The 13,163-nt window shown below is 35.0% G+C and overlaps 1 protein-coding gene across 2 annotated transcripts in view; it reads left to right on the top strand.

Moving 5' to 3' along the window:
• The window catches only part of KIF5B (kinesin family member 5B), a 45,510-nt gene extending 33,573 nt beyond the window's left edge, over nucleotides 1-11,937 (top strand). For both annotated transcript variants that reach the window (XM_027592258.2, XM_027592259.2), the window contains exons 19-26: nucleotides 27-136; nucleotides 1,509-1,610; nucleotides 2,938-2,998; nucleotides 3,109-3,180; nucleotides 3,358-3,462; nucleotides 4,348-4,564; nucleotides 5,103-5,253; nucleotides 9,090-11,937. In XM_027592258.2, coding sequence (XP_027448059.2) covers nucleotides 27-136; nucleotides 1,509-1,610; nucleotides 2,938-2,998; nucleotides 3,109-3,180; nucleotides 3,358-3,462; nucleotides 4,348-4,564; nucleotides 5,103-5,233 — 798 coding nt within the window. In that variant the 3' untranslated portion in view covers nucleotides 5,234-5,253; nucleotides 9,090-11,937. The remainder of the gene's footprint in view (nucleotides 1-26; nucleotides 137-1,508; nucleotides 1,611-2,937; nucleotides 2,999-3,108; nucleotides 3,181-3,357; nucleotides 3,463-4,347; nucleotides 4,565-5,102; nucleotides 5,254-9,089) is intronic.
• Nucleotides 11,938-13,163: the final 1,226 nt, after the last annotated feature.

The following is a 13,163-nucleotide window of genomic DNA, read 5'->3' on the forward strand; positions in this document are numbered from 1 at the left end:
AAATCCTTTTCCCCCAATAACTTTAGCAAGCGGTTGAACAGCAGATCCAGAGCCACAGAGAAACACATCAAAAACAGATTAGTAGTTTGAGAGATGAAGTTGAGGCAAAAGAAAAACTCATCACTGATCTTCAAGAGTAAGTATACTTTTTTTCCCTCTGAGATATTAGAAACTAACTCAGGAAGATTGACTATTTAGCAAGAGGAAATAATAGATTACTGATGGACAATATATCCTTTTAGAAACCTGAATTTTTCGGGCGCCTGGGTGGCTCAGTCGTTAAGCGTCTGCCTTCGGCTCAGGTCATGATCGGCTCAGGTCATGATCCCAGGGTCCTGGGATCAAGTCCCGCATCAGGCTCCCTGCTCTGCGGGAGGCCTGCTTCTCCCTCTCCCACTCCCCCTGCTTGTGTTCCCTCTCTCGCTGTGTCTCTCTCTCTCTGTCAAATAAATAAATAAAATCTTTAAAAAAAAAAAAAAAGAAACCTGAATTTTTCATTGAAATTATCATTTTGACTTGAATGTCAAGAATCTTTTCACTTGCTAGTGTGACTTCTAAGTTCTAGCTGAAATTTTTAAAAATTGGGCACCTGGGTGGCTCGGTTGAGCGTCTGCCTTCGGCTCAGGTCACGATCTCAGGGCCCTGGGATTGAGCCCCATGTTGGGCTCCCTGCTCAGTGGGGAGTATGCTTCTCTCTCTCACTCTCCCTCTCTCTCTCTCAAATAAATAAAATCTTTAAAAAAAAATAAGTTTTAAAAATTAACTTCTTTTTTTAAAAAAATTTTTCTTTAAAGATTGTATTTATTTATTTGAGAGAGAGAGCACATGAGAGGGGGGAGGGTCAGAGGGAGAAGCAGACTCCCTGCCGAGCAGGGAGCCCAATGCGGGACTCGATCCCGGGACTCCAGGATCATGACTGAGCTGAAGGCAGTCGCTTAACCAACTGAGCCACCCAGGCACCCCTTTTTAAAAATTTCTTAACAGAGAAAAACTTTTGGAAATTGTGGGGTTTAGAAGGTTGGGTTTTTTTTTTTTTAATTTTTATTTTATTTTAATTCGAGAAATTCTAATAGTTGTATTCTTGGTTTTTCTAGAAGACATTTTATCTATTTCCATAACCATAGGCATACATAGCCCAGAATTTATAGAAATTGGAGGTCTGCAACTAAATCATGATTTGAGTAAGAACCAGAAGAGAGTAACAAAAGATGATGACAAATTTTAATATGGGGGGTCTTAATGCTAATACCTTAATGATAAATACAGAATGAGATTCATGGTTTCAAACCAAAATATAAAAAGTATTTTATGACTGAAAGTAGCCAGGTTCTCTTCCTTTCTTTTCTTCCACTACGGGGACAGGATAACAGGTGGTCTTGAGTATTTCAAGAGTGAAATTTTAGAATTTAAGAATTTGAAAAAATGTCAGTGGTGCCATTCAAAAAAATGGTATTGTGTTGTGGTTTTTTTGATACTGATACTGTGTTATGTTTTTTTTCTTTTGTCAGCCAAAACCAGAAAACGATGTTAGAGCAGGAACGTCTGAGAGTAGAGCATGAGAAGTTGAAAGCTACAGATCAGGAAAAGAGCAGAAAACTACATGAACTTACGTGAGTAAATGTTTTAATTCAAGTTTAAAAATAAAAACTTAGAGGGGCCTGAGTGGCTCAGTCAGTTAAGTGTCTACTTTCATCTTAGGTCATGATCCCAGGATCCTGGGATCAAGCCCTGCGTCAGGCTCCCTGCTTCTCCCTCTGCCTGCCACTCCTCCTGCTTATGCTCTTTCTTTTTTTTTTTTTATTAAAGATTTTATTTATTTATTTATTTATTTGACAGAAACACAGCGAGAGAGGGAACACAAGCAGGGGGAGTGGGAGAGGGAGAAGTAGGCTTCCCACCAAGCAGGGAGCCCGATGCGGGGCTCGATCCCAGGACCCTGGGATCATGACCTGAGCTGAAGGCAGACGCTTAACAACTGAGCCACCTAGGCGCCCCTGCTTGTGCTTTTTATCTCACTGTGTCTCTCTCAAATAAATAAATAAAATCTAAAAGAATAAATAAGAGGATTCCAGGCATTGTTCTTGGTTGTATCCAGTGGACACATTTTTAAGTTTGTGTAGACTAAAGGGTATTTTTCTTAAACCTTCTGAGTTAGTTTAATATATACCTTAAAATTTGCAATATATTGTCTTGTACTTAAGTGAAAGCAAGATCCTGTATTCTTCACTGATGGTAGGTTCAGATTTCTGTGTATTAACCTGCTTGCTATTTCTTTGCCACCACATTATTCATTAGAAAAATAGACCTTAAATGACATTAAGTCATTGAGAAGATTTTGGGATCTGCCACCAAAACTGACTTTTTGTGAAATTTGATCTGGGATAAAAGAACATTATTGTTTCAGCCTTGTCTTTTGAACAGAAGTTTTCACCATTTACTTTTCCTAACATACTGAGTATAGTCAGTACTCAGTTTTCTAGAATCTTAGCAAGTAGAAAACTCATGATTATAACTTTTCACATCTTGAATTTATGAGAGATGATTTATAAATGGAATTGCTGTTATTAGAATGGTCACATTCGTCAGGACCATTTCAGAGTTGGTTTTATATAAACTCTGCCAAATCTCAACCATAGGTCTATTTAGAATAATTTTAATATAAAATACATAAAATGTTTTAGTCTTCAATAATTTATAATTCCCAGTTAATCAGAATTATTTTGGATAAATAGTAGTGTGTTGTGTGTGGCATATTCTAAAATATGAGAACCACTCCTTCCTTATTCTTTGAATTCTGCTACATTTTATCTCTTCCACTGCTATAGTAGTTTTTTTTTCTAACAAACCGTAAATTTAGGAGATTATGTATTTATTTGAAAATAAAACTATAACCTCATGGAATCAGAGTTGAAAATATGTGTATATTCTGCTGTTTAGAGTCATGCAAGATAGACGAGAACAAGCAAGACAAGACTTGAAGGGCTTGGAAGAGACAGTGGTAAGAAAAGCTTGAAAATAAATAAGATAGTGGGATGTTTAATGGGTTTCCCCTTGGTTATACTAAATATTTAAAGACCAAATTCCAAAAACTGCTGTTCTTACTTCAAGGCAAAAGAACTTCAGACTTTACACAACCTGCGGAAGCTTTTTGTTCAGGACCTAGCCACCAGAGTTAAAAAGGTAATAAGATAATACTGAGGTGGGTATTTATATAAATGGTGCTTACTCTTGTCTAATTACTTACATTTGTAAGTGAAGTAATTTTACATTGTCATAACAATTTTCACGTAGTTAAGGTTAGATTTTTTTTTTTAACTTTTAATGTTTTCATAGTATTCACTGACCTTCTTTTCTTAGAGTGCTGAGATCGATTCTGATGACACTGGAGGCAGTGCTGCTCAAAAGCAAAAGATCTCCTTTCTTGAAAATAATCTTGAACAACTCACTAAAGTGCACAAACAGGTATATAAAGAATCTATTTTATGATAGCTGCAACATTATAAGAAAAAAATTGAGGAGTGGTGTTTGACTATTTCAGAGGCCTAAGGAATTTTCATACCCTGAGCTGTTCCATTATTTTATCTAGCAATTACATAAATAAATCGCTAGCAGTTTTTAGGGGAGCTAATTGGGAGTTATCAAGAGGCCAGTGAAAATGGGCATTATTTATTTTCTAGGATTTTAGGTTTGTCAGTTTTTCTCATTTATTATTCATGATAATTTTTAAATCTTCAGTAGATAGGACTATGCAGTTAAAATACAATCTTTTTTTGTCTTTTGTCATTTAATGCCCCGGAGTGTGAAATACATAAAATAATGAGGCAGTTCATTTTTTTAAAAAATTAGTACTTCTTGTGTGGGTCTTTTCTGTTGTTGTTGTTTGCTTTTTTGTGGCTTGATATGTGATTTAATTATTTTTAAAGTTTCTTAGCATACTAAATTGTACATCTTTGTTAGTATAAATGTGATGTTTGTACAAGAGTAAAGGGAATTTTAGCCCTTTTTGCTTTCCACACTTATTTTAACACTTAAAATGGTATTTACCAGATTCGTACCTTACCGGAGAGACCTAACACTGTGTTACAGCTTATTGTCATTGCCTACTGGGGAGACAGAATAATCTTTCCCTTGGCCCCCCCAAATTGAATAAAATTATATCTTTGTGAGAAGTACATATATAGATGATATATACGGATGTATGTATTCTTTGCATGTTGCTGCCTAAGTTAGCTAAATGGAAAGCGTTAATATAAAATGTTTTATTTTTTTTTAAAGAGAAATTATGAAATACTCATATTTTCTCAAATCATCTTGTTAAAGCTAAACTCCTTATTTATGTACCTTTAGTTGGTACGTGATAATGCAGATCTTCGCTGTGAACTTCCTAAGTTGGAAAAACGACTTAGAGCTACAGCTGAAAGAGTGAAAGCTTTGGAGTCAGCACTGAAAGAAGCCAAAGAAAACGCATCTCGTGATCGCAAACGCTACCAGCAAGAAGTAGATCGTATAAAGGAAGCAGTCAGGTCAAAGAATATGGCCAGAAGAGGACATTCTGCACAAATTGGTTAGTAGAACACCTTAAAACCTTTTAAACTTTGCTCGGTTTGTTTTTATTTACTTGAAAACATAATAGGATTGATTGATTGTGTGTTGCCATGGTGGTATTTGTCTGTCTTTATTGCTAATTTACCAAAGAGTGGCATTGTTGGGAAGGAAGAGAAAATTAAGGAATAGCTACGTTCACAGGACAAGAAGATGAAGAAGAACTACACAAGCGTGCAAGAGTGGTCAGGAAGAGGTGACATTGTATAGAGAGCATTCTTAAAGCAAAGAGAGACTTACAAGAAAATAAGTTGTCAGCAATAATTACATGCTTTAGAATAATCATTCATACAGGGATAAGGTCTTTAAGAGGCTAGGGATTATATAGGTCCTGGTGAAAAGGACGTAACCAAAAAGAAAAGAGCAGAATTTTCTGAGGAACAGACGGCAAAGAAAAACCACATTTGGGAAGTGTTGTGAATAAAGGGAAGAGACCTAAACCGTCACTACAGTCATGTGTTAAGGTTTATTCTAAAGTCAGTTCTTGTTTTTCATATTAGCTAAACCTATTCGTCCCGGGCAACATCCAGCAGCTTCTCCAACTCATCCAAGTGCAATTCGTGGAGGAGGCGCATTTGTTCAGAACAGCCAGCCAGTAGCAGTTCGGGGCGGAGGCGGCAAACAAGTGTAATTGTTACACAGTACCCACAGGTTTGTAGTTTCTATCTGGCTTTCGAATCATAGCTCTACATGGAAATGTTTAGTCATTGGTTGTTAAATACTACTTTTTTTGGATTCTCATATTAGTATTTTTAATGTATGTGATTATAAAATAACTTGGCATGATTTCTTCTAGTCTTTTTTTCATGGTTCAGATCATACTCTATTTCCAAATTTGTGTTAATGTTTTTAACCTAACATCTTGGATTGCTTTTGTAAAAGCTCTTATATTCTGTCTAATGGATATACCATGGTTTATAACTATTCCCTTTTATTGGACATTTAATTAATTTAAGACAATTTTCTTCTATATTTAATATAAAATGTTTCACATTTCAAATTTCATATATGGAAATTTCAATATGGAAAATTTCAAGTGTGAAGTACCTTTTTGTGTCCCCTCACCTTTTAGATTATTATTATTATTATTTTTAAGATTTTATTTATTTGACAGAGAGATACACAGTGAGAGAGGGAACACAAGCAGGGGGAGCAGGAGAGGGAGAAGCAGGCTCTCTGCGGAGCAGGGAGCCCAATGTGGGACTCGATCCCAGGACCCTGGGACCATGACCTGAGCCGAAGGCAGATGCTTAACGATTGAGCCACCCAGGCGCCCCCTTTTAGATTATTTCCAGAAGAATCCCAGAAGTCGAATTATAAGAAAATGTGAACATTTTTAAGGCTCTTGATACATTTTAATACACTGCTTTCCAGAAAGACTATGCCAAATTGCATCCTAGCCAAGGATGCTGTCCATTTTGTTGCATCTTTGCCAGCATTGAATATTAATAGTTTTTAAGCTTCTGATTTAATAGTTCAAAATAAGCATCTCGTTGATTTATTAAGAACTTGGATTTGTTTTCCATATATTTATTGGTTCATTTACATTTTCTTTTTTTGAGTTCTTTGTGTCCTTTTCCATTTACCTGTTGCAAATGATTTTCCTAACAGATTTATGTCATCTGTTTCTAATCATACGAGTAACGTCTGTTCCTTGTAGGAGGATAAAGACTTAACCACAAAGTAGGAGATGTATATCATCCAGAGATACCACCCAATATATTGTGTGTTGTGTATCTTTCTGGTGCTTTCTTTGCATATTATAATCTTTAAATTAATTTTAAGGGGCACCTGAGTGGCTCAGTCAGTTAAGCGTCTGCCTTCGGCTCAGGTCATGATCCCAGGGTCCTGGGATCAAGCCCCTCATCGGGCTCCTTGCTCAGTGAGGAGCCTGCTTCTCCCTCTCCCTCTGCCTACTGCTTCCCTTGCTTGTGCTCTGTCCTCTATCTCTCTGACAAATAAACGAAATCTTCTAAAGATTAATTAATTTTAAACAGTTGATGAATACTCTTATACTACTCCTAGTACATGTTTCTTTGTAGCCTGCTTTTTTAACTTAGCAATATGTTCTGAACATTTTTTTTTTTATTAAAGATTTTTGTTTGTTTGACAGAGAGAAACACAGCAGGAGAGGAAACACAAGCAGGGGGAATGGGAGAGGGAGAAGCAGGCTTCCCACTGAGCAGGGAGCCTGCTGCAGGGCTTGATCCCAGGACCCTGGGATCATGACCTGAGCTGAAGGCGATGCTTAACAACTGAGCCACCCAGGCATCCCTGTTCTGAACATTTTCTTGTACAACATGACTTATTAGCTAATAAGCTGCCTAGTATTCCATCATATAGCAGAAACTCAGATTTTTGTTGTTTAGAAAAAGTCCCAGATCTATTCATGCTTTGGATACTAAAACTAAATAATTAGGATAGTTAACTGTTTCTGATGAATCCGAAAGCAAGATACAAATAAACTGACTTGTTTTTACTTTGACATATTGAATAAGATTGGCTCTCAGTTTGAGTAGCGAATTAAGCAATATTCTGAAGGAATCACATTTCCCAACAGTCTCATAAAATTTTTTGTCCATACAGTATAGGATTTAAAATAGAGTAAATATAGACATTGGAGTTCCATCTAATTTTGGGAATCCCAACTTTTCTACTTTTATGACCTTCAGCAAGTTACTTTTTTTAGTATTTAATTTCTTTCTTGTTTTGATTCTTTTTAAATTTCTTAAGCATGAAAATAAATTATGTATTTATGGTCTGAAACTAATGTACTTATAAAACAGAACATTTTTTCTATAACCACAATAACATTATTGCACCTAACAAAATATTTTCAATATTATCTAATACCAATCCATATTCAGATTTCTCTAATTGTTTTTCCCCCCAAGTCCTTTATAGCTGGTTTATCTAAACCAGGGTATAATCCACAACTGCTGTTTACATTCAGTTAGACCTCCTAAGTCTCTTTTAATCTAGAAAAATCTCCCCTTTTTAATGACATTAACCTACTGAAGAGACTAGGCCAGTTACCTTGAGCATATGCCTCCTCTGGGTGTGTGTTTCTATGTGTAATAGCTTGTTCCTCTATTCCCTATGTAATGAAAGCATTTATTAGATGGGGCATAAGCATTTCTGATAAGACTACCAAATAGAGTAATATGTGTTTAATATTCTATCACATCCGTAGACATACAGTAGATCGTTTTCCTTCCAATTAGAGATGGCATCTGTTTTTCCCCATTTGGAGTAATGACTTATTGAGCCCCTTCGTTAGTGAAATGAAAGTCAGTCTTGAGAATTACACAAGTTAAAATGTCGTTACCTAGTACGGAGCAGGTGTTCAGTAAGAGGCAAGCTGCATTTTCTGGAAGTGTAGGTGGGCAAAGGGATTTTCACAGCATAACTATAAATACAGATAAAAGTTTATTCCTTTTGGGTATTGTCCTCACATTAGAAATCATGTGTAAACTTTGAACTCTATCTCATTTGCAGAGAGGATAGACCAGGGCCTTTGTTAAATATAACTAAGTTTTAGCTTGAAAGTAGAATGCTGATTCCAGTGTAATGACAGCAGTTTAGCACATGAGGGAGATAGCTAACCTAGCCAGACTAGGTTTTTAAGACTTGAAATAAAAACTATAGGAGTATAATTGGTAACAGGATTGTTTCATTGCTGGTCCAAAGGATAGTGGCTTTTATTTTTTAAAGCCTTGGATCAGTCAGTCTTAAACCATGATTGAGGAGTATATCAGCCTCATAAGTGATAAATTGTTGAAAAATTAATATGTAGAGAAATTTTTAAATAATTTTTTAATTATTAAGCAAAACATTTCAAAACCCTGGGTTTATTTCTGGGAAAGACGACAAAGTATTAATACCGATTCTTTTAGAACCCAGGTTTACATGGCTGGTCTTCTGGCTTGCATAATACTTTCGACAAGTTGAGTTTTCCTAAACACATAGGCAAATAGGTAGTTTAATACAAGGATGCCTCCAGAACAGCAGCTGGAATTGTTGATTTCACTGTTACTTTTCCTATAGCATGTATCTGTTTGTACCTATCCTTCTCTCCACCCCACTTTTTATTTTTTACAGCTACCATGAATATAACTGCTTATTAGTTCATGGTCTTTGGCTTAAGACTGTCACTGACACTGTCTACTGACTTCTGTTTTATTGACCATATTTTGCTTTTTTCAAAAAATTTAATTCCTACGTATACTCATAACTCTCTTGGGGAGAATAAAAACAAAGGGCTGACATTTTAAGTATTGTGCTGTTCATAAACTGCTTAGAAGCTAAATAAAAAGAAAAGGAATCAAATCATTTAATGATGCCGTCTTTTTACTTTGGGGGAAAGTGGTCTAAGCTAGTGGCTAAAATGTTTTAAAATATATTGGTATGTTGTATTTACTTGTTTCATTCTTTTAATGATTATTTCAAACTTGTGTAAATAAAAATATTTTCTCCTCTGTTTTCAGGCGTTGAAAATAATTGAAGAATGAAGAGGACATAATACCAAGCAGAGTCATTCAGTGACTATAACCTCTACCCCCTGGGAATTGTAGAATTATAACATTTTTTTAATGTATAAATTATACCTGGCCTGTACAGCCATTTCCTACCCACTTTTCTTGTAAACTCTGCTGCTTCCCAACACAACTAGAGTGCAATTTTGGCGTCTTAGGAGGGGAAAAAATGACAGTTTACAACTGTGGTCCTATTTATTACACAGGTTGTCTTCCGTGTCTTCAATTCAGTCTTCATTGTGCCAAGCTAACTGTACCATGTAGGATTGTGCTTTTTGTACTTGGTTTTTTGTGTGTGTTTTGTGTTATTTTTTAATCTCAGTTTAAGTTACGTAGCTGCTACTGCTTCTTATTTTTCTTTTCTTAGTAAAATGTCTTCCTTGCTTTAGGGAAAATCGAACATTTAGATTAAATGTCTTAAATTTCACCACTTAAAACACTACATGCCCACAAAATATATCAGGTCAGTACTGTACTTTAAAATCCCTTGAAATGATTTCAGAGTTAAAATTTGTATTGTGTCTGAAGTTTGCTTCTGAAAACTACTCTTTGAGCACTGAAACCTTTAGCATAAACGAGGCATTTGAGATTGAGCACGGCTACTTAATTCTCATCATGAAATGCCTTTTGCTGAATTATCTTGAATAGAAATATTTTAAAATACCAAAAGCAAATCTCCGTTTAAGAAAGAGGGTTTGGAGAAGGAATTCTATTTCTCTTCCCAGTTCTATAATCAACATGGCGTGATGGAATGAAAACACTCTGCTTCATTCTGGTGAGCCTGCTAATTAATATAAGAATTGGACAGATAATTTGTCATCTTAATATAGTGAAATGAATTAAGATACTACAGGATTAAATAGCATTTATACTGTTAACTACTATATTGGTTGATGTAAATTTACAGCCAGTGGAAATTGAGAAAAAGTGTGGAAGAACTTAATGGTAAGCTTTATAAATCTGTAGGTGGATTTTGGTCTGAAATCCCTGAGGTGTTTTTAACCTGCTACACTAAGTCATATACTATAATTTATCTCTCATTTAGTTAGTCTAGAAATAGTAAAGTGCAAGTCACTAATAATCCTCAAAGAAATTTTATTGGCTATAGCCCATAATTTTGTAATTCGTACTAAGTGTATCCGTTTTTGCCACTTTTTCCTCAGCTGATTAAACGACGTCAAAAGATTACTTTCGGAAGCTCTAACTGTAATAGGGAGAGAGATTTCAATATTTGCTTCATCTGTGTGTGGGGTGACTGTACCTATATTAGCAGAAATTTGCAGAGAAGGAAGATTTAAGGTGATTCAGTCAGTACAGAAAGTTGGAAAATTCTGTGTTAGGATCTGGCTGGCAGAATTAACTTTTTGAAAAAGTTTTATACACAGATATTTGTATTAAATTTGGAGCCATAGTCAGAAGACTCAGATCATAATTGGCTTATTTTTCTATTTAACTATTGTAATTTCCACTTTTATAATAGTTTTGATTTAAAAGATAAATTTATTTATTTATTTTTTTAACAGTCAAAAGTCCTTGCTGTTGTAGTCTGCAACCTTTAAAGTGATTGTGTTGCTTTTCGGATTGGTCAAAAGAAGCACTCCAGAAATTGAGATGAAAACTTGGTGTGCAGCAAGATTGAAGTAATACAGTTAACTAAAAAAAAGTGCTATAGCCTATTTATGGTGATAGTTTTCTAAATGGAGAAATATTGGGCTGCATTCACATAGACATTTATATTTTGTTTTCAAAAGAAAGCTTGCTTCTTTGGCAGTATTCTTAAATGAAGCAGAATTTTTTTTCTCTTTCATCTGAACATTATGGTAGTTTCATTCTTGTAAGATGTATCACGGGTATTGGTGCTGTGTAACAAACAATTGTATCTAGCGTGGTTCAGAATACACAATGTTAGGGTTTTTTAAATATCGAAGTTCTTTTCTATTTATAATTTCAGACTTTCACCAAGTGTACAAAGAATTTCATAAATTAGTTTTCAGTGAACTGCTCTTTTTGCTATGGTAGGTCATTAACCACAGCATTTACTCTTTATAAATGAAAATTTCTGATCATCTAGAACATTGACACTTATTTCAATTTGCGGTGTCTTTTTTTTTTTTTTGACTGAATATTAACGTTCCTCTGAATGGTATTGATAAATGGTTCAGAAGAGAAACTCAGTGAAATAAAAGAGTAATATTTATTCATGGTGATCAATTAAATTATTTGCCTAACTTAAGCAAGCTACTGTTCGCAACTTTCAATTTGACATAAGGTGACAGAAAAGAATCTGAGTATACCTGTGGACTATGTTGGTTTATTTTCAGTGCTTGAAGATACACTCAAAGATAATTGGTTTGGGAAGACGCCATATAATTTTTAAGTTAACCTGCATGCTGTAAATGTGTTTTATGTTTAAATAAAGAGGAAAAATTTTTTGAAATGTAATAACTTTCTTAAAACTTATTTGATGAAGTATTAGGTTGATTTTATATGACTAAGTGGCCTTTTGTCTTGCAGATGGTGACTAAAATGTTGTTACATTTGTGTATATTTTGTTTACTAATGTATTGCATACTCTTTGGACAGTGGGTATTAAATATATAGGCTGAAAAATTAAGAGCCAGAAATGAATCCTCAGTCTCACCTATGTTATTTAGTGTAGCCTCCCCTACATGGTTCTGTTCATCTGAGCCCGATTGTTTCATTAACCTGTATAAGACGTGTTTGTTTTTTCAGTATTTACTCAGTGGTCCTCAGTGGTCATTCAGGCCTAGCTGGAGAAAACTAAAAGACTATTCATGAATTCTAGTGGTGATTTGGCTTTTTGTTGGGGGTAGGGGAGAGGGGTAATATTTTTAAATTCCAAATGTTTAATCACATACAAAAGCATATAGTAAATAATGAAGATCCAAGTACCTATCACTCAGTTTCAACAATTAATAAGCTCATGGCTAATCTTAATCTTATTTCATCCATAACCCCACTTGTGTGTCCCCTCCCCCTTATTATTTTGAAGCAGTCCCAGATATCATATGTATTTATTCATAAATATTTCAGCATATGTATTAAAATACATACCCCTTAAAACACACAAATAACATTATCACAAAAAATAATTTCCTAAACAAAATTTCAATGTTTATATGAAGATCCAATTAAAATCCATATATTGCAGTAGTATCCCCTCCCATTTCTCTTTATTTTTTTCCCCTTATAATTAGTTTATGAGGAAAACAGGTTATTTGTTGTGTAGATTCCCAAATTTTGCTGATTGCATTCCTCTGATACTAACTCTGTCCTTTGTATTTCCTGTGAATTTATTCTGGATCCAGAGATTTAAGATTCAGATTTTTGTGTTTGTTGGGAGGGGGGCAGCATTACTTCATAGGTGGTGTGGTACTGTTCCATCAGGTGGCACATAATGTCTAGTGTCTTACTGGGTTATAAATTGCCACTGATGATCAGGCCCTTTATCCATCAATTAGGGGTTACAGAATGGCAATATTCTAATTTGGTAATTCCTTTACTTGTTGGTTGCGATTGAGAACTTGGCTTTCATCTATTTGGTTACCCAGTGGTATAGTTTGTATAGGAAAAATAGGATAAATGATTGATTCTTTTCCTTCACTTGAAAGTTTCAAAATGATCATTTCATTATCATCTTCCAGTGGACCAGTTGTGCCTTTTTTCCTTGTTTTTATGTTATTTGGTTATTATCTTTTAAGAATGCTCTATGAGCCTCCATCATTTTTCCCTTTCATGGAGAGATTTAAATGGAAACAGCTTCTTAATAAGGTTATCTCCTAACTGGACACTGATGCAGTCTGTCTTATCAGGGCCTCCAGTATGCTAACCACTTATGTCTCATCCAGCTCAATAAGCTTTTAACAGTGTCAATGTGATGGTTAGTGGAATGACCAGATAATCCAGATCACTTCAAACTTAGAGGGCAGGAGAGTTAACATGGCCCTGGAGCAAAATTGTACGTGTATGTTGTCTGCTACATGTGAATGTAAACTGCTTTTGGTC

This window comes from Zalophus californianus, chromosome 9 (genome assembly GCF_009762305.2).
Source record: "Zalophus californianus isolate mZalCal1 chromosome 9, mZalCal1.pri.v2, whole genome shotgun sequence".
Lineage (NCBI taxonomy): Eukaryota > Metazoa > Chordata > Mammalia > Carnivora > Otariidae > Zalophus > Zalophus californianus.